Here is a 26520-nt window from a genome sequence, read left to right on the forward strand (position 1 = left end):
AGGGGGTAAAAATGTTTAAAAAAAAATATATATATATACATTTATATAAATATATTTATAATCATGCAATCACAAGTGAAATATACCAAAACACAGCTTAGCTTGTTGTTAATCCACCTATCGTGTCAGATTTTGAAAATATGCTTTACAGAGAAAGAAATCCAAGCTTTTGTGAGTGTATCAATCAATGCTAGAACAGCTAGCCCCAAATTAGCATGGTCACGAAAGTCAGAAAAGCAATAAAATTAATCGCTTACCTTTGATCATCTTTGGATGTTTGCACTCACGAGACTCCCAGTTACACAACAAATGTTCTTCGGACCGTAACCTATTCAATAAGAGAGAAAAGGAAAATGGAGAGCTACCCCACTCGGCGCAGGAACTTTTCAGAGGACACCAGACTACTTTTGAAAAATCTCGCTAATTTTTCAAAATAAAAGCCTGAAACTATGTCTAAAGCCTGGTCACAGCCTGAGGAAGCCATTGGAAATGGAATCCGGTTGATACCCCTTTAAATTGAAGAAAAATGGGCCAGGAAACACAGATTAAAAAAATAAAAATAAATAATCACTTCCGGGTTAGATTTTCTCAGGTTTTTGCCTGCAGAATCAGTTTTGTTATACTCACAGACAATATTTTGACAGTTTTGGAAACTTTGAAGTGTTTTCTATCCTAATCTGTAAATTATATGCATATTCTACGATCTGGAGGTCATTTTACAGGGCTCTGGCAGTGCTCCTCATTGCACAAAGGCGGAGGTAGCGATCTTGCTGCTGGGTTGTTGCCCTCCTACGGCCTCCTCCACGTCTCCTGATGTACTGGCCTGTCTCCTGGTAGCGCCTCCATGCTCTGGACACTACGCTGACAGACACAGCAAACCTTCTTGCCACAGCTCGCATTGATGTGCCATCCTGGATGAACTGCACTACCTGAGCCACTTGTGTGGGTTGTAGACTCCGTCTCATGCTACCACTAGAGTGAGAGCACCGGCAGCATTCAAAAGTGACCAAAACATCAGCCAGGAAGCATAGGAACTGAGAAGTGGTCTGTGGTCACCACCTGCAGAATCACTCCTTTATTGGGGGTGTCTTGCTAATTGCCTATAATTTCCACCTTTTGTCTATTCCATTTGCACAACAGCATGTGAAATGTATTGTCAATCAGTGTTGCTTCCTAAGTGGACAGTTTGATTTCACAGAAGTGTGATTGACTTGGAGTTACATTGTGTTGTTTAAGTGTTCCCTTTATTTTTTTGAGCAGTGTAGTTTGTGAATCCCCCCCCCTTTCCCCAGTGTACAAAAATCACTAATAAACTCCCCATTTGAATTCTAGTTGTGCTACCCCACACCCTTGAGCCTGCTACAATATGAATATAATATATATTCCAACATCAAGATCATCATTAATCATTGTTTTAACATTGTAAAATATTCCAGTAAAATGTATCATTTGATCTTAGTAGGTTTATATTGTGTCTGAAGCGTACAATGTAACACTCATGAGGTGAAAGTACGTAAACCACTATGGAGAATATATTTTTTAATGATACAGCACTTGTGTGATTAGAGCAAATTAGATACTTGCATAGTATGTGCCACACTCAAAGTCCAAAGCTACCCAGTATTTTAGATATCTCAGACACCCTAAGCTGAAGATGCAATACTGCATTAACACAATTAACAACGCTTCTAGCTCTTCATTTGGTTTGCCTTCAGTCCCAGACCCCCGCCTCTTATATCTTCCATGAAATGAGAGACTTATAAAGCAAAGCAGGTTCAGAAAGAAAACCTGAGTTTCTGCATCAGCTGAGACTGCAACAACCAGATGCTAACAACACTTCCTACCTTAATATGGCGGTCTATTTAAGCTGACCAGGTTCTGCTCACACATCCCCTGCCGCCGCTTGCTGCACCTGCTAGTATGCATTTGTTTTTCTTGCTACCCACCACCACCACAACCTCCACCACCCCAACCTCCACCTATTTGGTTCTGTTTTCCTTCCTGCAGGTGGATTGGTATAGTAAACCTTGCTCACTGCCTGTAGTTATTATATGTTTACGCTTTGCTCTGACAGTGAGCTACCCTGAAGGAGCAGAGCCTATTGCCAAGACCTATTGTACTGTTCCTATTCTCTAATAAATGGTTAAACGAATACCTGGTGTTTCCTTTCTGAACTGTATTTATGCCTGGAGAGGCAGTCCTTCAGAGGGAGAAACTGAGAGAGCTTCTCAGACTGGCTGGCTCCAGGGTTTAAGTTCACAGGCCAAACAGATGTGTCTTTATATCCTTCTGTCCGTCCTCGTTATGGCAGCTAATTCTAATGAGCCCCCTAGTCCAGACCACCACTTGAAGGGCAACAGGACACTCACTCTCCCACAGGGGCTTCATAGCTTCTGTAGGATCAAAAGGACATGTTTGATTGTCAGATGCCAGGTTGTTCCAGTAACTGGCAGGGATTTTCTATATTATTAGTGATTATTCTTGATTAGATCATCCTTACCTGCTGCCCTAGAGCTTGCATAGAGTTAAACTCGATTTGTTCCCTCTTGATTCTGACCCAGTCAGGCTCTGCTGGTATCATAAAGGCTAGAATCATCTTGACCAGAATCAGGACATGCTGACAAACAAACACACATACATCTATGTCAGTTGGGCAGATAATGATACTGTAACATTCTGTGAATAAGACAACTGCTATAAACCATATACTGTACTGTTATGAACAAGATACTGTACCTCCACCAGGAAGCCTCCCCAAACCTAACTCCCCTCCCTCATACTGTACCTCCACCAGGAAGGCTCCCCAAACCTAACTCCCCTCCCTCATACTGTACCTCCACCAGGAAGGCTCCCCAAACCTAACTCCCCTCCCTCATACTGTACCTCCACCAGGAAGGCTCCCCAAACCTTACTCCCCTCCCTCATACTGTACCTCCACCAGGAAGGCTCCCCAAACCTTACTCCCCTCCCTCATACTGTACCTCCACCAGGAAGGCTCCCCAAACCTAACTCCCCTCCCTCATACTGTACCTCCACCAGGAAGGCTCCCCAAACCTAACCCCTCCCTCATACTGTACCTCCACCAGGAAGGCTCCCCAAACCTAACTCCCCTCCCTCATACTGTACCTCCACCAGGAAGGCTCCCCAAACCTAACCCCTCCCTCATACTGTACCTCCACCAGGAAGGCTCCCCAAACTTTACTCCCCTCCCTCATACTGTACCTCCACCAGGAAGGCTCCCCAAACCTAACCCCTCCCTCATACTGTACCTCCACCAGGAAGGCTCCCCAAACCTTACTCCCCTCCCTCATACTGTACCTCCACCAGAAAGGCTCCCCAAACCTAACTCCCCTCCCTCATACTGTACCTCCACCAGGAAGGCTCCCCCAACCTAACTTCCCTCCCTCATACTGTACCTCCACCAGGAAGGCTTCCCAAACCTAACTCCCCTCCCTCATACTGTACCTCCACCAGGAAGGCTCCCCAAACCTTACTCCCCTCCCTCATACTGTACCTCCACCAGGAATGCTCCCCAAACCTAACTCCCCTCCCTCATACTGTACCTCCACCAGGAAGGCTTCCCAAACCTAACTCCCCTCCCTCATACTGTACCTCCACCAGGAAGGCTCCCCAAACCTAACTCCCCTCCCTCATACTGTACCTCCACCAGGATGGCGACGAGTATGATGTTCTTTCCGCTGATCCCTCCCTCCAGACAGAACTCCTGGACGCGAGGGGACAGCAGCAGCAGCCAGCAGTTAGACATGACTGAGACAAAGCCCAGAACCTCAAACGCTGTCTGAAACATACACAGGCATACAATAATATGGTTACAGGGACATACAAGGACAGGAGCAAATACATGCAAATGTACACAGGGACATAGATGGGCACTGATTAGGAAATAACATTAACCACTACACGTTGCTCACATTTATTAATTTACCAGATTTATCTGCATAGCTAATTTCTGTCTGCATTAAAAATGCCCTCTCTGCTTGTTCAAATTCTCACATTCCCTCGCCCAAAACCCTCCTGACCTGCCACACCCCCATATTGGACACTGGGGCAGAGAATGGCTTGCGGAACAGTTTACAAATCTTGTAGGCATCCCCTGGGATCTCTGTGACATTGTTGAGAAGCAGGAGGACGGCGGTGAGCGGGTACACACAGGAGAACAGACTCAAATATCCAAACTTCACCAGCAACTCAATGTACTCTGCAAACAGGCCCTGAAACGTAGCCACAGACGCAATAATCACCAAAACAAAGAGACCCCTAACATACGACATGCAAATGTTACAGGGTTGAAATAGACATCCTTGGTTGTATGAGTTTTGCCATAATTAAGCAGCTAGTGTTATGTGTATGTATGTGTAGTTGTGGAGCCACCTGCCGTATTATTTGTGCAACTGCATCTCTGTGTATATACATTGGGGAGAAGAAGTATTTGATACACTGCCGATTTTGTAGGTTTTCCTACTTACAAAGCATGTAGAGGTCTGTAATTTTTATCATAGGTACACTTCAACTGTGAGAGACGGAATCTAAAATCCAGAAAATCACATTGTATGATTTTTAAGTAATTACTTTGCATTTTATTGCATGACGTAAGTATTTGATACATCAGAAAAGCATAACTTAATATTTGGTACAGAAACCTTTGTTTGCAATTGCAGAGATCATACGTTTCCTGTAGTTCTTGACCAGGTTTGCACACACTGCAGCAGGGATTTTGGCCCACTCCTCCATACAGACCTTCTCCAGATCGTTCAGGTTTCGGGGCTGTCGCTGGGCAATACGGACTTTAAGCTCCCTCCAAAGATTTTCTATTGGGTTCAGGTCTGGAGACTGGCTAGGCCACTCCAGGACCTTGAGATGCTTCTTACGGAGTCACTCCTTAGTTGCCCTGGCTGTGTGTTTCGGGTCGTTGTCATGCTGGAAGACCCAGCCACGACCCATCTTCAATGCTCTTACTGAGGGAAGGAGGTTGTTGGCCAAGATCTCGTGATACATGGCCCCATCCATCCTCCCCTCAATACAGTGCAGTCGTCCTGTCCCCTTTGCAGAAAAGCATCCCCAAAGAATGATGTTTCCACCTCCATGCTTCACGGTTGGGATGGTGTTCTTGGGGTTGTACTCATCCTTCTTCTTCCTCCAAACACGGCGAGTGGAGTTTAGTCTCATCAGACCACATGACCTTCTCCCATTCCTCCTCTGGATCATCCAGATGGTCATTGGCAAACTTCAGACGGGCCTGGACATGCGCTGGCTCGAGCAGGGGGACTTTGCGTGCGCTGCAGGATTTTAATCCCTGACGGCGTTGTGTGTTACTAATGTTTTTCTTTGAGACTGTGGTCCCAGCTCTCTTCAGGTCATTGACCAGGTCCTGCCGTGTAGTTCTGGGCTGATCCCTCACCTTCCTCATGATCATTGATGCCCCACGAGGTGAGATCTTGCATGGAGCCCCAGACCGAGGGTGATTGACCATCATCTTCAACTTCTTCCATTTTCTAATAATTGCGCCAACAGTTGTTGCCTTCTCACCAAGCTGCTTGCATATTGTCCTGTAGCCCATCCCAGCCTTGTGCAGGTCTACAATTTTATCCCTGATGTCCTTACACAGCTCTCTGGTCTTGGCCATTGTGGAGAGGTTGGAGTCTGTTTGATTGAGTGTGTGGACAGGTGTCTTTTATACAGGTAACGAGTTCAAACAGGTGCAGTTAATACAGGTAATGAGTGGAGAACAGAAGGGCTTCTTAAAGAAAAACTAACAGGTCTGTGAGAGCCGGAATTCTTACTGGTTGGTAGGTGATCAAATACTTATGTCATGCAATAAAATGCAAATTAATTACTTAGAAATCATATAATGTGATTTTCTGGATTTTTGTTTTAGATTCCGTCTCTCACAGTTGAAGTGTACCTATGATAAAACATTACAGACCTCTACATGCTTTGTAAGTAGGAAAACCTGCAAAATCGGCAGTGTGTCAAATACTTGTTCTCCCCACTGTATGTGCCTATGATCACGCAGGATCCAACCAAAGAGTTGCCAAACTTTGATGGAGGTATGTATCGTGATCCATGCTGCACCCAGTGTTTTCACTTATAACATGATATCTAATGTCTGTTATGCTGAAAACGATACTGTTTTATAATCCCTATGTTATGTGATAGTGTTACAGTTGTGTCCTGTATTTACAATTTTATTGACATTTTACAAAGTTAGCACGTTGCTGTACGCTAAAGGTTAGCTAGCGTCTGTCCTGTACTTTCCTTGCTAATGAGGTTAGTCACCCTGTGAAGAGTAAATGTATTTTTATTTCATGTCACTCAGATTTCATGACGGATTTGCAGTTGCTCTAAAGTGTGTGTGTCTGCAGGTACGTGCTTCCAAACTGTTAGGGAACATTGTTATGTTACTGTACACGTGTATGGCCATCAGACGGAGTTAATGAGATGAGTGCTCCTCTGTAGTCATGTTGTTAAAAATGTAAACAGCATTGTGTCCTTTGTTGGCCAAGCATATGAGAACCGTTACACAAATACACCCAACCCTGATTCTACCCCCTAAGGCACAGATGCAAAGACACCAAGGCAGATAAGAGCACAATGAAGAGAAATAGAGAAAAACAAAGCAAACACTTACTGGAAAAGGGGGAAGGCTTCTCTGGGCTCTGAGTTTGTCCACCTCTAGGTCGTCCTCCTGCTCTTTCTTATGGGCAGCACTAAGGAAATGGTTGACTATAAACGGCACCACCACCTCTGTACACTGGTTCACCAGCTGGTTCAAAATTAGCAGAGAGGCAAGCTTCTGTGTGCACAATTCGATAAAACAAACATAAATAGTTGCATTCTGTATACACACATACACACACACTGTCTGGGATCAATTACTACACACAGTGCACAGAGAGAACATGATCTGTTCTGTTGCAGAGTGCAAGAAAACATATATTTTAGATCTACCCTTTAAAATGAGGTATTTCCACATTGTATAACTTTTCCTCCGGCCATAGACAAACAGTGCTGCCCAGCTGAAATCTCTTACCTTGCGTAGCAGTGGTAGGTCCTGTTTGTAAAAGGCAATGTGGAAGAGCACAGCAAAGTTGTTGAAGAAAGTAAACTGAAAATGAGAAAGGGAGATGTTGGCATATTATTTGACAGTATTATTTGGCATTAATAGACTAGTTTTATTCACATCAACTTTCTATCCATGCTGGGAGAGAGCGCAAGGACAGCTCATGTCATGCAGGTTCAGTAAGGCTATACAGCACAGTAGTATTTTTATTTTTAATCAATTGGTTGTTGATTAGTATGCTGTTGTACAATCTGCAATGTTTGAATTTCCGACTTTAATTACTAAACAAGCAATTACATTATTGCCACCAGCCAGCAGTTTAAATCCTTGCAACCTGCAACACAGACCTTGCAGGGTTCCACAGAAACTGTGTTATGCGAGTGTACACCTACCTGTATCAGAATACATTTAGTGCCTTTCGGAAAGTATTCAGATCCCTTGACTTTTTCCATATTTTGTTACTTTACAGCCTTATTCTAAAATGGATTACATAAAAAATATCCTCATCAATCTACACACAATACCTCATAATGACAAAGCAAAAACATTTTTTTTTTTAAATTTTTGCAAATGTAATACAAATAAAAAATACAATTAATTTTGCTATTACCCTTTGCTATGAGACTCGAAATTGTGATCAGGTGCATCCTGTTTCCATTGATCATCCGTGAGATGTTTCTACAACTTGATGAAACCAAGATTGAACTATTTTTCCTGAATGCCAAGCATCACGGCTGGAGGAAACCTGACACCATCCCTACAGTGAAGCGTGGTGGCAGCATCATGCAGCACCATTTTTTTTTTTTTACATTTATTTCACCTTTATTTAACCAGGTAGGCAAATTGAGAACACGTTCTCATTTACAATTGCGACCTGGCCAAGATAAAGCAAAGCAGTTCGACACATACAACAACACATAGTTACACATGGAGTAAAACAAACATACAGTCAATAATACAGTGAAAAATAAGTCTATATACAATATGAGCAAGTGAGGTGAGATAAGGGAGGTGAAGGCAAACAAAATATATATATAAATAAATAAAAATATAAAAAGGCCATGGTGGCGAAGTAAATACAATATAGCAAGTAAAAAATAAAAAATAAACACTGGAATGGTTGGTTTGCAGTGGAAGAAGGTGCAAAGTAGAGATAGAAATAATGGGGTGCAAAGGAGCAAAATAAATAAATACAGTAGGTAAAGAGGTAGTTGTTTGGGCTAAATTATAGATGGGCTATGTACAGATGCAGTAATCTATGAGCTGCTCTGAAAGCTGGTGCTTAAAGCTAGTGAGGGAGATAAGTGTTTCCAGTTTCAGAGATTTTTGTAGTTCGTTCCAGTCATTGGCAGCAGAGAACTGGAAGGAGAGGCGGCCAAAGGAAGAATTGGTTTTGGGGGTGACCAGAGAGATGTACCTGCTGGAGCGCGTGCTACGGGTGGGCGTTGCTGTGGTGACCAGCGAGCTGAGATAAGGGGGGACTTTACCTAGCAGGGTCTTGTAGATGACCTGGAGCCAGTGGGTTTGGCGACGAGTGTGAAGCGAGGGCCAGCCAACGAGAGCGTATAGGTCGCAGTGGTGGGTAGTATATGGGGCGTTGGTGACAAAACGGATGGCACTGTGATAGACTGCATCCAATTTATTGAGTAGGGTTTTGGAGGCTATTTTGTAAATGACATCACCGAAGTCGAGGATTGGTAGGATGGTCAGTTTTACAAGGGTATGTTTGGCAGCATGAGTGAAGGATGCTTTGTTGCGGAATAGGAAGCCGATTCTAGATTTACCTTTGGATTGGAGATGCTTGATGTGAGTCTGGAAGGAGAGTTTACAGTCTAACCAGACACCTAGGTATTTGTAGTTGTCCACATATTCTAAGTCAGAGCCGTCCAGAGTAGTGATGTTGGACAGGCGGGCAGGTGCAGGCAGCGATCGGTTGAAGAGCATGCATTTAGTTTTACTTGTATTTAAGAGCAATTGGAGGCCACGGAAGGAGAGTTGTATGGCATTGAAGCTCGCCTGGAGGGTTGTTAACACAGTGTCAAAAGAAGGGCCAGAAGTATACAGAATAGTGTCGTCTGCGTAGAGGTGGATCAGAGACCCACCAGCAGCAAGAGCGACATCATTGATGTATACAGAGAAGAGAGTCGGTCCAAGAATTGAACCCTGTGGCATCCCCATAGAGACTGCCAGAGGTCCGGACAACAGACCCTCCGATTTGACACACTGAACTCGATCAGAGAAGTAGTTGGTGAACCAGGCGAGGCAATCATTAGAGAAACCAAGGCTGTCGAGTCTGCCGATGAGGATGTGGTGATTGACAGAGTCAAAAGCCTTGTCCAGGTCAATGAATATGGCTGCACAGTACTGTTTCCTATCGATAGCGGTTAAGATATCGTTTATGACCTTGAGCGTGGCTGAGGTGCACCCATGACCAGCTCTGAAACCAGATTGCATAGCGGAGAAGGTATGGTGGGATTCGAGATGGTCGGTAATCTGTTTGTTGACTTGGCTTTCGAAGACCTTAGAAAGGCAGGGTAGGATAGATATAGGTCTGTAGCAGTTTGGGTCTAGAGTGTCTCCCCCTTTGAAGAGGGTGATAACCGCAGCTGCTTTCCAATCTTTGGGAATCTCAGACGACACGAAAGAGAGGTTGAAAAGGCTGGTAATAGGGGTGGCAACAATTTCAGCAGATAGTTTTAGAAAGAAAGGGTCCAGATTATCTAGCCCGGCTGATTTGTAAGGGTCCAGATTTTGCATCTCTTTCAGAACAGCTGACTGTATTTGGGAGAAAGAGAAATGGGGAAGGCTTGGGCGAGTAGCAGAGGGGAGGGCAGTGCTGTTGACCGGGGTAGGGGTAGCCAGGTGGAAAGCATGGCCAGCCGTAGAAAAATGCTTATTGAAATTCTCAATTATAGTGGATTTGTCGGTGGTGACAGTATTTCCTATCTTCAGTGCAGTTGGAAGCTGGGAGGAGGTGTTCTTATTCTCCATGGACTTTACAGTGTCCCAGAACTTTTTTGAGTTTGTGTTGCAGGAAGCAAATTTCTGCTTGAAAAAGCTAGCCTTGGCTTTTCTAACTGCCTGTGTATACTGGTTTCTAGATTCCCTGAAAAGATGCATATCACGGGGGCTGTTCGATGCTAATGCAGAACGCCATAGGATGTTTTTCTGTTGGTTAAGGGCAGTCAGGTCAGGAGAGAACAAAGGGCTATATCTGTTCCTGGTTCTAAATTTCTTGAATGGGGCATGCTTATTCAAGATGGTGAGGAAGGAATTTTTTAAAAATATCCAGGCATCCTCTACTGACGGGATGAGATCAATATCCTTCCAGGATACCTCGGCCAGGTCGATTAGAAAGGCCTGCTCGCTGAAGTGTTTCAGGGAGCGTTTGACAGTGATGAGTGGAGGTCGTTTGATCGCTGACCCATTACGGATACAGGCAATGAGGCAGTGATCGCTGAGATCTTGGTTGAAAACAGCAGAGGTGTATTTGGAGGGCAAGTTGGTTAGGATGATGTCTATGAGGGTACCCGTGTTTACGGAATTGGGGTGATATCTGGTAGGTTCATTGATAATTTGTGTGAGATTGAGGGCATCAAGCTTAGATTGTAGGATGGCTGGGGTGTTAAGCATGTTCCAATTTAGGTCGCCTAGCAGCACAAGCTCTGAAGATAGATGGGGGGCAATCAGTTCACATATGGTGTCCAGAGCACAGCTGGGGGCAGAGGGTGGTCTATAGCAGGCGGCAACAGTGAGAGACTTGTTTTTAGAGAGGTGGATTTTTAAAAGTAGGAGTTCAAATTGTTTCGGAACAGACCTGGATAGTAAAACAGAACTCTGCAGGCAATCCTTGCAGTAGATTGCAACACCGCCCCCTTTGGCCGTTCTATCTTGTCTGAAAATCTTGTAGTTAGGGATGAAAATGTCAGAATTTTTGGTAGTCTTCCTAAGCCAGGATTCAGACACGGCTAAAACATCTGGGTTGGCAGAGTGTGCTAAAGCAGTGAACAAAACAAACTTAGGGAGGAGGCTTCTGATGTTAACATGCATGAAACCAAGGCTATTACGGTTACAGAAGTAATCAAAAGAGAGCGCCTGGGGAATAGGAGTGGAGCTAGGCACTGCAGGGCCTGGATTCACCTCTACATCACCAGAGGAACAGAGGAGGAGTAGGATAAGGGTACGGCTAAAAGCTATGAGAATTGGTCGTTTAGAACGTCTAGAACAGAGAGTAAAAGGAAGTTTCTGGGGGCGATAAAATAGCTTCAAGGAATAATGTACAGACAAAGGTATGGTAGGATGTGAATACAGTGGAGGTAAACCTAGGTAATGAGTGATGATGAGAGAGATATTGTCTCTAGAAAGATCATTGAAACCAGGTGATGTCATCGCATATGTGGGTGGTGGAACTGAGAGGTTGGATATATAGTGAGCAGGGCTAGAGGCTCTACAGTGAAATAAGCCAATAAACACTAACCAGAACAGCAATGGACAAGGCATATTTACATTAAGGAGAGGCATGCTTAATCGAGTGATCATAAGGGTCCAGTGAGTAGAGGTAGGTTGGGTTCACGGCGATCCAGACAGCTGGCCGGGTAGCTGGCTATCGGTAGCAAGATAACATAGGATGGAGGTCTGTTTTTATTTATTTATTTATTTTATTATTATTATTATTATTATTTTTCACCTCGTTCGTTTCCGTCGGTAGATTAGTGGGGTTCCGTGTGGTAGAGGGGATCGATCCAATTGGCAAAATAGATATAGTGACCCAAGAAAAAAAAGAAACAAATTGTCCGGTATATTTATTTAGATAGCAGCCGATAAGATAGCTAAAAATTAGCAGATGGGTATTCAGAAACGTCGCAATGGAAAAGCCTGTTGAAACCACCTCGGACAATTACGTCGGCAGACCAGTCGTGATGGATCGACGGGGCTCCGTGTCGGCAATAAAGGGTCCAGTCCAATTGGCAAAAGAGGTATTGTAGCCCAAGAATTCGCTGGTAGACCTCTTCGGCTAGCCGGCAGATGGACCTAGCTCGAGGCTAGCTCAAGGCTAACTGGTGCTTGTTTCGGGACAGAGGTATTAGCCAGTAGTAGCCACTTGGTTGCAGCTAGCTAGCGACGATGATCCGGTGTAATTGTCCAGAGCTTGCGTCAGGAATCCGGTGATGTGGTAGAGAAAAAGCAGTCCTATATTCTCTGGGTTGATATCGCGCCTGCAGACTGGCATGTATTGGCCCGAGCTGAAGCTGGCTGGTGTTCGAGTTAAGGGTGACGACCGCAGCAGTGGCTAACTGACTACTAGCTAGTAGCTAGTTATCTGGCTAGCTTCTGATTGGGGTTACGGTTCTAAAGTATGTCTAAAGGATGTTTTTCAGCGGCAGGGACTGGGAGACTAGTCAGGATCGAGGGAAAATTTACAGAGCAAAGTACAGAGATATCCTTGATGAAAACCTGCTCCAGAGTTCTCAGGACCTCAGACTGGGGTGAAGATTAACATTCCAACAGGACAATGACCCGAAGCACACAGCCAAGACAACGCAGGAGTGGTTTCAGGACAAGTCTCTGAATGTCCTTGAGTGGCCCAGCCAAGGCCTGGACTTGAACTCGATCGAACATCTCTGGAGTGACCTGAAAATAGCTGAGCAGCGACGCTCCCCATCCAACCTGACAGAGTCTGAGAGGATCTGTAGAAAAGAATGGGAGAAGCTCCCCAAATATAGGTTTGCCAAGCTTGTAGCGTTGTACCCAAGAAGACGCCAGGCTGTAATCGCTGCCAAAGGTGCTTCAACAAAGTACTGAGTAAAGGGTCTGAATACTTATGTAAATGTGATATTTCTGTTTCTTAAATTCTAAAAACCTGTTTTTGCTTTGTCATTGGTATTGGGTGTAGACTGAAGAGGGAAAAAAATATTTCATACATTTTAGAATAAGGCTGTAGCGTAATAAAATGTGGAAAAAGTGAAGGAGTCTGAATACTTTCTGTAGGCACTGTATATATTCAGTAAGAATATACAGTAGAGAAAGGGGCGACCAGAGGAGAGGGAGGAAGAGGAGAATAGACTGGCAGATGTGGGAGGACGACTGGGACTGACCAGGAGGACTTTGGTGATATGATGGTTCTGGAAGGAGGACTCCTCTCTGTGGTTTTCTATGAGGGAAAATCAGACTGATTGTCAGTGGACTCGCACACAAACTGTGACACCTTGCATCCAATTGCATTCTCTATTATTCTATGAATCTGCTCTTTGGTGAATTTAGCTCTGTGTTCCCAAACATTCTAACCCCTACTGCAATTATTCATCAACCTCACACTTATTTTCTCTCCCTCTTCTCTAACCCCTTCTATCGTCTCTTCCCAATCTAACTCATCTCCCTCCCCATTGCCCTCTCTCACCCCACTTGGTGAGTTGCATGGCCACAGCGTGGTACACATTCTTTAATATGGTGGTGTAGACTGTGTGGGCTATGGAGGGCAGGTAGAGCAGAGCTCCAGAGAACAGGGAGCCGCTGTCCTGATGGAAGCCCTGTACCAGGGCCTCTCCGTGGTAGAATCCTGTCATCCCCAGCACCACCAGTCCCAGGAACAGCCCCACTAGGGGCAACGACACCAGGCCCACACGCAGCTGCCTCTGCCACTCCGGGAACAGGGGCTCCAGACGGCCTGTCACAGGGTTGAGCCCCAGGGTGCCATGGAAGCCGGGGCGGGGCTCGGCGAAACGCTCGGTCAGGTGCCGTGTGCCCCAGCGGTGGGAGAGGGAGGAGCTCCGGCGCTTCCAGAACTCGATGAACAGCGTGGACCACAGCATGCTGAATACAGCCTGTACCATGTGACCACTGACCGAGGGGCCATCGTCGTCCTCCTCCATCACCCCCTCCACGGCCTGCTCCTTCACCACCCCACCACCTCCAGGCAGCAGAAAGGTCAGGACCAGGCCCAGGAAGGCAGGGGGAACCAGGGCCCAGGTGTAGAATTGCAGAAAGCTGAAGTAAAACGCCATGGTGCCTCCGAAGTATGACTGGATTGCATCTTTACAGGAAGAGAGAGATCATTAGCAGGACAAAGGAGTACATGTTTGTGGAGGTGCCAGAGCTGGGTGATATGGACAAAAAGTCCTATCGCGATAAATGTAACTATTTTGCTTGATAACAACAAATACAACGATAAACCCCTAAAAATAAATGGACAGTTAACTTACATTAGCTGCAGGGCTCTGGATTTTTTTTTGTCAGTGCCAAGTAAAACAACTGAGATGGTAGCCGATGATTAAAACAGTAAGCTATTTCATCTAACATATCCAGGAAATGCATGATTTCCACAAACCGATGCTGGGACTAAGACCATACTCAATGAGCTGTATACAGCCATAAGCAAACAGGAAAACGCTCATCTAGAGGCGGCGCTCCTAGTGGCCGGGGACTTTTAATCCGTTATACCTAATTTCTACCAGCATGTTACATGTGCAACCAGAGGGGGAAAAAACTCTAGACCACCTATACTCCACACACAGAGACGTGTACCTGTCCCTGACGCTGACTGTCCCTGTCCCTGACTGAGCCTGTAATACCAACATGTTTCAAGCAGACCACCATAGTCGCTGTGTCCAGGAACACTAAGGTAACCTGCCTAAATGACTACCAACCCGTAGCACTCACGTCTGTAGCCATGAACTGCTTTGAAAGGCTGGTCATGGCTCACATCAACACCATTATCCCTGAAACCTTAGACCCTCTCCAATTTGCATACCGCACCAACAGATCCACAGTTGATGCAATCTCTATTGCACTCCATACTGCCCTTTCCCACCTGGACAAAAGGAACACCTATGTGAGAATGCTATTCATTGACTACAGCTCAGCGGTCAACACGATAGTGCCCTCAAAACTCATCACTTAGTTAAGGACCCTGGGACTAAACACTTCCCTCTGCAACTGGATCCTGGACTTCCTGATGGGTTGCCCCCAGGTGGTAAGGGTGGGTAACAACCCATCTGCCACACTGATCCTAAACACGGGGGCCCATCAGGGGTGCTTGCTCAGTCCCCTCCTGCACTCCCTGTTCACTCATGACTGCATGGCCAGGCACGACTCCAACACCATCATTAAGTTTTCCGACGACACAACAGTGGTATGCTTGATCAACAACAAAGATGAGACAGCCTATATGGAGGAGGTGCCAGGATAACAACCTCTCCCTCAACGTGATCAAGACACGTGATCAAGACAAGGAGATGATTGTGGACTATAGGAAAAGGAGGACCAAGCACGCCCCCATTCTCATTGGCCGGGCTGTAATGGAGCAAGTTGAGAGCTTCAAGTTCCTTGGTGTCCACATCACCAACAAACTATCATGGTCCCAACACACCAAGACAGTTGTGAAGAGGGCACGACAATGTCTATTCCCCCTCAGGAGACTGAAAAGATTTTGCATGGGTCCTCAGATCCTCAAAAAGTTATACAGCTGCACCATCGAGAGCATCCTGACTGGTTGCATCACTGCCTGGTATGGCAACTGCTCGTTCTCTGACCGCAAAGGCACTACAGAGGGTAGTGCGTATGGCCCAGTACGTCACTGGGGCCAAGATTCCTGCAATTCAGGACCTCTATACCAGGTGGTGTCAGAGGAAGGCCCTAAAAATTGTCAAAGACTCCAGCCACCCTAGTCATGGACTGTTCTCTCTGCTACCGCATGGCAAGCAGTGCCGGAGTCTAGGTCCAAAAGGCTTCTTAACAGCTTATATCCCCAAGCCATAGGACTCCTGAACAGCTAATCAAATGGCTACTCAGACTATACTGCTGCTCTTTAATTATTTGTTATTTGAATTAAAATATTATGCTGATCTATTTTTTTGCTCAAGACTTATTTTTCTTTAGTGTATTGTTGGTTAAGGGCTTGTAAGTAAGTCACTGTAAGTTGACAACTGTTGTATTCGGCGCATGTGACAAATAACATTTGATTTGATTTGATATGCTATGATTGATATTTTGATGTGCAACCTGTCAAAATAGGATGCAGAATTATGAGATTTATTTTGTTGACATCTTTGTGCATATTGGCCTAGAGCCTATACACGCTTTGAAAAAAAGGTTTTATCTAGAACCTAAAACGGTTCTTCTTCTGTCCCGATAGGAGAACCCTTTGAATAACCATTTTTGGTTCCAGGAAGAACCCTATTGTGTTCCATGTAGAAAGAACCCTTTTCCCAGAGTGTTCTACATGGATCCCAATGGGGACAGCCAAATAACCCTTTTGGAACTCTTCAGCACCTGAGGAAGTGGGAAATCAAAACACTTAGCTAGACTGCTAACTCTAAAAAAAAGTATGTCACTTTTTTGTTGTGTGTGTTTACTGTATGTTGCTGTTTACCGAGAGGCTGTCTCCATATCTGCTTCTTAGAGTACCACCTTCTGCAGACGTCATTCAGTCTCTGCTGGTTATGTAGAGGGAAGATGTCCTTTATCACTCCTGCCCTCACCAGCCTCTGACCTACAGCACAGAGACAGGACGGAAGGGCTACATCAGGGAACTGTACCATACCTCTACCATTATTACACATACAGACGGGTAACAGGGGGTAACATAGCCAGAAGCTTGGCTGTATTACATTGTTAACACTATCCAGCATACGTAAGGGACAGTGTGTTGTAGTTCTCAGACAAATATACAGATCACAGAGCAGTGAGAGAGGACCGGAGAGAGCACTGAAATGATGAGCCAGAGGTGGTGCTCTGCTCTGCTGCAGAACAGCTTAGCTAAGCAAGATCATGACATTGGAGACAGAACATGCTGAGGTAAGCAAATGGCACACATGTGCACAAGCAATATATTGACAGATATGCCAAATTATATTATTCAATGTTCATAAATTAATGTAAGAAATGTGTTATTGAAATCAAAATACTACTCATATTACAGAGCAAGCGGTAAAGCTTCATATGACACCAACTTTTGATTTGTAGCACCTTGTAGCACACCATTACAGTCTTAAAGGAGGCCTGGGTAAGTCCCCAAATATTCTAACTTCAATTAATTATTTCTCAAGTATGTTTAAAGATACAAATGTCAAATATATATAAACAGTACTTTCTCCAAAGGAAAATCCCCCAAATCTTGGTCCTTATTTGTTCTAGGAATCCCCATTTACATCACTCTATTCACATATCAAGCAAACAGACAGACACGCACGCACGCACGCACGCACACACACACACTTAAAGACTCACAGATGTTCTCCCAGGCCTCCAGGACCCCCAGAGCCTCTGGGACTCCAGGGATTCTCTGCTTCTTCTGAGCCTGTAGAGAGTCCAGCTCAATCTTGACTATGTACTGACGCTCCGCTAGCGTCAGGAACTCCTGCATGTCATCTGGTAACACAGAGGACAGGCGTCAATCAAGACTGTCATATACAATACCAGGCAAAAGTTTGGACACACCTACTCATTCAAAAGTTTTACTTTATTATTACTATTTTCTACACTGTAGAAATAGTGAAGACATCAAAACTATGATTTTTTATTTAAACTTTAAAACCTTTTGTCAATATGGGGGCGCTGTTTTCACTTTGTAAAAAATCGTTCCCAAATTAAACTGCCTCGTACTCAATTCTTGCTCGTACAACATACATATTATTATTACTATTGGATAGAAAACACTCGCTAGTTTCTAAAACCGTTTGAATTATATCTGTGAGTAAAACAGAACTCATTTTGCAGCAAACCTCCTGTCAGGAACTGAAAAATCTGAAATCGGGGGCTCTATTGATTTGCATGAAATCTATGGGTCTACATGCACTGCATACGCCTTCCACTAGATGTCAATAGGCAGTGAGAGGTGGAATGGGGTGTATAGCTTTATCTGAGGCCGAATAAGACCTCTTGGAATGACGTGACCAGTCTTTTCATTGTTCAGCATGGCGCGAGAAGGACCTCTAGATTGCGTTCTGAAAAGCTTTCGTTATAGACGTTAGATATATCCGGCTCTGATTTTATTTGATATATGTGTTAAAACATCATAAAGTAGTTATTTTAAACCGAGTTATATCAGTTTATATCAGTTTATTGCGATTTTTCGGCATTTTCTTTGTCTTGCGTTATGGTGAGTTGGAGACTCCTGCGCCACATGGCTAGCTTTGGTTGCTAATTCGACAGATGAAGAGGACATTCTACAACCGAACAACAATTATTCTGGACAAAGGACACCTTGTACAAGATTCTGATGGAAGCTCATCAAATAGTAGGAACCATTTATGATGTTATTTCGTATTTCTGTCAAATGTTTAGACGTATTTTTCGCCCTGATTTTGGGCGCTGTCTCGCTATAACGTAAGCTGTATGTCGTACTAAAGTTATTTTAAAAAATCTAACACAGCGGTTGCATTAAGAACTAGTGTATCTTTCATTTGCTGTCCAACATGTATTTTTTAGTAAAGTTTATGATTAGTTATTTGGTTAGATTAGGTGCCACTCCAAGATTTCTCCGGACAATATTTCTGCATTTTGACTATGTATTCACATTGTAAAACCACGATTTGTGCCGCTAAATATGCACATTTTCGAACAAACCATATATGTATTGTGTAATATGATGTTATAGGACTGTCATCTGATGAAGATTGTGAAGGTTAGTGAAAAAATTTATATCTTTTGCTGGTTTATTCGCTATCGCTAACGTTGCATTGAATGAATGCGGTTGTGTGGTAGGCTATTATAGTAAGCTAATATAATGCTATATTGTGTTTTCGCTGTAAAACACTTAAAAAATCTGAAATATTGGCTGGATTCACAAGATGTTTGTCTTTCATTTGCTGTACACCATGTATTTTTCATAAATGTTTTCTGATGAGTATTTAGGTATTTCACGTTGGTCTCTGTAGTTATTCTAGCTGCTTTGGTGAGATTTTTGATGGTGGCTGCAATGTAAAACTATGATTTATACCTGCAATATGCACATTTTTCGAACAAAACATATGCTATACAATAAATATGTTATAAGACTGTCATCTGATGAAGCTGTTTCTTGGTTAGTGACTATTTATATCTTTATTTGGTCGAATTTGTGATAGCTACCTATGCGGTAAAAAAATTGTGAAAATATGCGGTTCATTGACTACAGCTCAGCGATATGCTATCGTGGTTAGCTAATTGAAATACATATTGTGTTTTCGCTGTAAAACATTTAAAAAATCGGAAATGATGGCTAGATTCACAAGATGTGTATCTTTCATCTGGTGTCTTGGACTTGTGATTTCATGATATTTAGATGCTAGTATTTACTTGTGGCGCTATGCTAGGCTATGCTAGTCAGCTTTTTTACTGATGAGGGTGCTCCCGGATCCGGGATGGTGACTAACTAGGCAAGTCAGTTAAGAACAAATTCTTATTTACAATGACGGCCTACTGGGGAACAGTGGGTTAACTGCCTTGTTCAAGGGCAGAACAATAGAGTACCTTGTCAGCTCAGGGATTAGATCCAGCAGCCCTTTGGTTACTGGCCCAACACTACGCTACCTGTCGCCTCCATTCCTATGAAATAACACATTTGGAATCATGTAGTAACCAAAAAAGTGTTAAACAAATCTAAATACATTTTATATTTGAGATTCTTCAAAGTAGCCACCCTTTGCCTTGATGACAGCTTTGCACACTCTTGGGATTCTCTCAACCACCTTCATGAGGTAGTCACCTGGAATGCATTTCAATTAACAGGTGTGCCTTGTTAAAGGTTGATTTGTGGAATTTGTTTCCTTATTAATGCGTTTGAGCCAATCATTGTGTTGTGACAAAGTAGGGGTGGTATACAGAAGATAGCCCTATTTGGTAAAAGACCAAGTCCATATTATGGCAAGATCAGCTCAAATAAGCAAAGAGAAACGACAGTCCATCATTACTTTAAAACATGAAGGTCAGTTAATCTGGAAAATTTAATGAACTGTCTGTGATTTATTTCGATTTCTAGGCACACTTATCCAGCATGACTACGAAAGCATTCTGCAGCGATACGCCATCCCATCAGGTTTGCGCTTAGTGGGACTATCATTTGTTTTCAACAGGACAATGACCCAAAACACAACCAAATTGAGATGGTTTAGGATGAGTCGGACCGCAGAGTGAAGGAAAAGCAGCCAACAAGTGCTCAGCATATGTGGGAACTCCTTCAAGGCTATTGGAAAAGCATTCCTCGTGAAGCTGGTTTAGAGAGAGTGAAGCTGTCATCAAGGCAAAGGGTGGCTACTTTGAAGAATCTAAAATATATTTTGATTAGTTTAACACTTCTTTTTGGTTACTACATGACTCCATGTGTGTTATTTTTTCGTTTTGATGTTTTCACTATTATTCTACAATGTAGAAAATTGTACAAATAAATAAAAAACCTTTAATGAGTAGGTGTGTCTAAACTTTTGACTGGTACTGTATATTACATTTAATATGTAATTTTGTCTATATTACCACACTATTACAACAGTGAATGTGTATTTTGTTGATTCTATTCTTACAGAAGGTGTATTGGGTGCTGAAGATCTGTTACAACTTGTGACTGCTATTACCTTTAATATCCTTCTACTCTTCCCCCAGTATTACCAACATTCTTACCGACATTGGTGAAGTTGTCTCTGTCGTGGTAGGAGAAAGAAGCCATCTCTTCATTGCGGTATTTCTTACACAGACCCAGATCCTCCGTGGCTCTGAGAAGGGTGCAGCGAGGAGCAGACACCACGATCACATTTCCACACTCATCCTCTCCAGGGTGGGCCAGCAAAGCTGCTCCTAGTCCAGGGAGGAGGAGAGGGTCAATTACAGTACTCCTGCCTCTACTGCAGTGATCTTAGTATACTGTATGCTTTTGTTTCAGCCCAGTAATTATTGACACTTAATTCAGCTAATAAACTAAGACACATGGATTGCTCCTGCAGTTGTTTTGTGCAACATTTCATCAGGATTAACCTGATGTGTCTGACTACTTTGAAACTAGAGACTCAACTAATAAACGAATCATCAAGCAGAATCAGTTGAATCAGATGTGTTAATAGCACTCGGCTGGAACAAAACAAGCAACACAGACTGAAGAACAGTCAGGCCTCTGATCTGCTGCTGACCCTATCCGACCTGACCTCTCACCTCCATGTCTCTTTGAAGCTTCAATCAGGGAGATGAGCCACCTCTTGGTGACAGGCTGGACGCTGTCTGACAGCTGGATGAGGACCAGGGGCTCCACCCGCTCAGTCACACAGCAGGGACAGCTGACCTGCGTCCATGAGTCCTGGGACAGGACCTTGGTCTGTGTCTGGACAGAGCCTTTATCCCCCAGCGACGTCATCACGTCCCTGTGGAGAGGCAGTGTGAGGAGGACAAGGAGTTTTACTGTATCTGTTACACACTCTGTAATCCACCCATTTACATGGGTCATTCCAACAACAACAACAAAAAGGCACCACAAAGAGGATTCGACACCCACCGTCTGAGTGTTCTAAAATGGTTTCTGTAGTTAGACATTATTATTTGGGTGAAATATAATTTGATCTGAGAAATTAAGCTAATAGATTGCACCTAAATTGGCAATTTTAATTTATAGGATTTATATAATATTCAATAAATATAGTACCCAACATCCCATTTGGACTAAACTTCTTCTTACCAATGCTGAAATGACATGGGGTTTAAATTGCTCTGGGTTTTGTTCACCAGCATCTGGTTGTCTTGACTTACAGAGTTGCAGGACTGAGATGAAAAGTCTACTTGTTTGACTTGATCGCTAGCTAGCTGGCTATTTGAACAACAAATGCATGCATGCGGTGGTCGGGATGGCAGAGAAGGCTAAGGGACTAGTTCCTAACCACTGTCGATGTGTCGTGGCTTTAGAGAGCTATTTCAGCAGTCGTGACACATCGGCAAGGGAGGACCAGTATTGCAGATTTTGTAATATTCCTGTCACGTTTTTTTTTATATGTATGTCCCGTGTGTTTTTTTAAACTCAATCAATCAATCCATCAACGACTCACATGGAGATCTCAAATGGCCATAGAAGGATGTGGCTACAGGTTAGAGAGCAGTCCCATTTGCATGTGATGCGGAGAGGAGAGGGTAACATCCCACTAAGCACAGACCGGCCTTGATCTAAATGTTCACGGACGTTGGTCCGTCGTATATTTGGCCCAAACATCGACATATAAAATTGGTTCCGATTTGGTCTGGACCAGCCTTGACTTTACCCAAACATAGACATCTATGTTTCACAAGTTTGGACAGCACCATACAACACAGTACAGTACAATAGATCGATCCCGCTCCAGAGTATAGGCCTTGGTGTAAGGCTCATTCCTTCTACGATAAACATGACCCGACCATCACCTCTGGTGAGACAAAACCGTGACACGTCAGTGAAGAACACTTTTTACCAGCCCTGTCTGGTCCAGCAATGGTGGGTTTGTGCCCATAGGCGACGTTGTTGCAGGTGATGTCTGGTGGGGACCTGCCTTACAACAGGCCTACAAGCCCCAGCCTCTCTCAGCCTATTGCGGACTGTCTGAGCACTGATAGAGGGATTGTGCATTCCTGATGTAACTCGGGCAGTTGTTGTTGCCATCCTGTACCTGTCTCGCAGGTGTGATGTTTGGATGTACCGTTCCTGTGCAGGTGTTGTTACACGTGGTCTGCCACTGCGAGGGCAATCAGCTGTCCGTCCTGTCTCCCTGCAGCGCTGTCTTAGGCGTCTCACGGTAAGGACATTGCAATTTATTGCCCTGGCCACATCTGCAGTCCTCATGCCTCCTTGCAGCATGCCTAAGGCACGTTCACACAGATGAGCAGGGACCCCGGGCATCTTTTTGTTGTGTATTTCAGTCTGTAGAAAGGCCTCTTTAGTATCCTAAGTTTTCATAACTGTGACCTTAATTAGTTGTCATAACTGTGACCTTACAGACCTTAAGTCTGTAAGCTGTAAGCTTTGTCTTAACAACCGTTCCACAGGTGCATGTTCACTAATTGAATATGGTTCATTGAACAAGCATGGGAAACAGTGTTTAAACCCTTTGAAAGTTTCTTCAAGTCCAGTAACAAAAACCATCAAGCGCTATGATGAAACTGGCTGACATGAGGACCGCCACAGGAAAGGAAGACCCAGAGTTACCTCCGCTGCAGAGGATAAGTTCATTAGAGTTACCAGCCTCAGAAATGTTTGCCCAAATAAATGCTTCACAGAGTTCAAGTAACAGACACATCTCAACACCAACTGTTCAGAGGAGACTGTGTGAATCAGGCCTTCATGGTCGAATTGCTGCAAAGAAACCACTACTAAAGGACACAAATAAGAAGATGAGACTTGCTTGGGCCAAGAAACACGAGAAATGGACATTAGACTGGTGGAAATCTGTCCTTTGGTCTGATGAGTCCAAATTTGTAATTTTTGGTTCGAACCGCTGTGTCTTTGTGAGTCGCGGTGAGGGTGACCGGATGATCTCCGCATGTGTATTTCCCACCATAAAGCATGGAGGAGGTGTGGTGGTACTTTGCTGGTGACACTGTCAGTGATTCATTTAGAATTCAAGGCACACTTAACCAGCATGGCTACCACAGCATTAGCGATATGCCATCCCGTTTGGGCTTAGTGGGACTATCATTTGTTTTTCAACAGGATATGACCCAACACACCCTAGGCTGTGTGAGGGCTATTTGGCCAAGAAGGGGAGTGATGGAGTGCTGCATCAGATGACCTGGCCTCCACATTCCCCTGACCTCAACCAAATTGAGATGGTTTGGGATGAGTCGGACCGCAGAGTGAAGGAAAAGCAGCCAACACGTGCTCAGTATATGTGGGAACTCAAGACTGTTGGAAAAGCATTCTAGGTGAAGCTGGTTGAGAGAATGCCAAGAGTGTGAAAAGCTGTCATCAAGGCAAAGGGTAGCTATTGAAGAATCTCAAATATGCCATATATTTTGATTTGTTTAACACTTTTTTGTTTACTACATGATTCCATATGTGTTATTTCATAGTTTTGATGCCTTCACTATTATTCTTCAATGTAGAAAATAGTTTAAAAAATGAAAAACTCTTGAATGAGTAGGTGTTCTAAAACTTTTGGCCAGTAGTGTATATGTTTTGATTTTAAAGACATTCTAAGGCTACATGATACGACTCTAATGATGATTTGAAAAAAATAAGTGACATCCCTTTTTGCACCCTAAACAAATCCATGCATTTTGCGGTCAGTGTCAGAGAGTACTGCGTTGTGCCGTTCTCCCTGAGTGCTGGGTGCTCCTAAGCACCTGGAAGAAGAGGAACTGTCCACATTTACTTTCGTCAGCCAACAAAATGAGTAGGCCTAACAAACAGCAATCTGTCAATCTACTATCCCCCGTAGTACAAAAGTCGACCTATTCTATTCTGTGAGAGAAATAAATATTCCAAACATAGTCTGGGACAGTTGTGGGATGCAATAGATCCCAAATCAATACAATCACTAGCATCAAAAAAACATTTTCTATGCAATGTGGTTGACGCAACAGATCAGAATATTTAGCATAAAATGTTGATAAACTATTAGGCTATTTCTTCACATTATAAGTGTAGCATTACGCACATGGCAGTAGGCTATAAGTGAACATGTTTCATTAGTGGGAAAACACCATTATCAAAAGTGACCGCAAATGTGATTATGCATGTAAAGCTTTTATTATAAAGCTGCATTTTTATGGAGAAAATTATCTTCCCCAAACTTGAAACTCACGCGCTGTTTATGTATGCCAGTTAGGCTTTAAACCCCTTGGAAAGCTGATTCATATGCTTAATTTTAAGAAGTTGTTTAGCCACATTAGTTGTGATACAAATCTTATAAAAACATTTAGGCCTATGGGCTAGGCTACATGAGATGTGCGACTATGATTAGAAAAAGTCGCAAAATAAAATTATGTTTCTTACGCTGGGCATCATATATATAATTCACAAGTGATAGGCTAATATTGTCACCCAGACTATTCTTGATTTAATCTTGTCTTCACATATACTAAATAATATATGTGTGAAATTTGTTTTGATTTAGAATGGACCATTATCATGCACCTGTCTTGAATCTGGGCCAGCGGGAAAAAATACATATCATCTATGCACGTAAATAGCGAATGGAGAATGCTTTTCCCGTGGTTCATTTCCATGGCAGCCAAGTAGGCTATACTCCTGTTGTAAATATAAACAATGTGCTTAATATTAGGAAAATAGATAAATAAATATAGTAGGTCTAGCCTATAGAAAGCTGATGAGGCCCTCCTCTTTTTAGTAGAGGCCATCAATCTGTTTTCTCGTGCAATTGCATAGCCTATAGAAATGGTGAGCAACATGTGCTCATGGGCTCTAATGAAGTGTTTGATTAGATTTTCGAACACATCTGCATTGATGTCAGAGTGATTAGAGGGACAATAGAGTGCTGAGTACCAGGCAGTTAGTAAGTTTGGTAGGCTACTAATGACCATCAGCAGCATCAGAGCTTGGAGAAGCCTAATTACCGTGACTAAACGGTCACATGGAATTTGACTGCCTTCATGACTCGTGACCGCCGATGTGGCGGTAATACGGTCACCGCAACAGCCCTATCCAATTCTCCAAAGTCCAGTGTTTTCGTTCTTTAGTTCACTGCAACAGCAGTTTCTTGTTTTTTTGCTGAAAGAAGTGGAACTCTGTAAGTTCATTGGCTGCCATACCCCATTTGTGTCAAGGTACGACGAGTTGTGCATTCTTTTATGGGTCTTTGGGCGTCAATGTTGTACTGGACTGTCAGTTGACTAACTGTCTTTTGCTCTACACAATTCGTGTCAGCCTCCTTTGTCCTTTTTTATCAATGGCCAGTTTTCGACCACTGGCCTGACGTTGGCTGTATGTTCTTTGGGTGGTGGACCATTCTTGATACACGGGAGAAACTGTTGAGAGTGAAAAACCCAGCACCATCGCAGTTCTTGACACAAACTGGTGCGCCTGGCACCTACAAGCATACCCTGTTCAAATATTCAATATTTTGTCTTGCCCATTCACCCTCTGAATGGCACTCATACATACACAATCCGTGTCTCAATTGTCTTAAAGCTTCAAAATCTTTCTTTAACCTGTCTCCTCCCCTTCATCTACACTGATTGAAGTGGATTTAACAAGTGACATCAATAAGGAATCATAGCTTTCATAGCTGTCATGGAAAGAGCAGGTGTTTCTAATGTGTTGTACATTCAGTGTAAATATGTTATGTGTGTGTTGGAGTGTCAGTGTGTGTGAGTGTGTAGATGCCTGAGAGTGTGCATAAAGACAATGCAAAAATCTAAATAAAATACAAGGGTCAACTCAGATAGGCTGTGCAGCCATATTGTTAGATATTTAGCAGTCTTATGGCAGGGATAGATGCGTTCAGGAGCCTGCTGGTGTTAGACCTGATGCACCGGTGCCTCGTGCCTTGCGGAAGCAGAGA

The 26520-nt window shown here is 43.6% G+C and overlaps 1 protein-coding gene across 1 annotated transcript; it reads right to left on the reverse strand.

The window, feature by feature from the left end:
* Positions 1-771: 771 nt before the first annotated feature.
* Positions 772-21396, reverse strand: LOC129862610 (anoctamin-10-like). Its single transcript, XM_055934434.1, has 12 exons — positions 21197-21396; positions 20672-20845; positions 17306-17446; positions 16449-16568; positions 13479-14111; positions 13177-13232; positions 7052-7126; positions 6650-6814; positions 4041-4232; positions 3662-3799; positions 2501-2617; positions 772-2393 (listed from the first exon to the last, which is right to left on the reverse strand). The coding sequence occupies exons 1-12, from the start codon at positions 21393-21395 to the stop codon at positions 2385-2387; spliced, it is 2019 nt and encodes a 672-aa protein (XP_055790409.1). The 5' UTR covers position 21396; the 3' UTR covers positions 772-2384.
* Between the last annotated feature and the right edge of the window lie 5124 nt (positions 21397-26520).

The sequence above is a fragment of the Salvelinus fontinalis genome, chromosome 9 (assembly GCF_029448725.1).
Source record: "Salvelinus fontinalis isolate EN_2023a chromosome 9, ASM2944872v1, whole genome shotgun sequence".
NCBI classification, from domain to species: domain Eukaryota; kingdom Metazoa; phylum Chordata; class Actinopteri; order Salmoniformes; family Salmonidae; genus Salvelinus; species Salvelinus fontinalis.

What these genes read in the sequence shown, in the direction of transcription:
- LOC129862610 (XM_055934434.1), bottom strand. Translation starts at nt 21,395, where the DNA reads ATGACGTCGCTGGGGGATAAAGGCTCTGTCCAGACACAGACCAAGGTC. An exon ending in CATGCAACTCACCAAGTGGG is followed by an intron (nt 13,233 to 13,478) that starts GTGAGAGAGGGC and finishes TTTCCCTCATAG; the next exon opens with AAAACCACAGAGAGGAGTCC. An exon ending in TCGTCGCCATCCTGGTGGAG is followed by an intron (nt 2,618 to 3,661) that starts GTACAGTATGAG and finishes TTTGTTTGTCAG; the next exon opens with CATGTCCTGATTCTGGTCAA.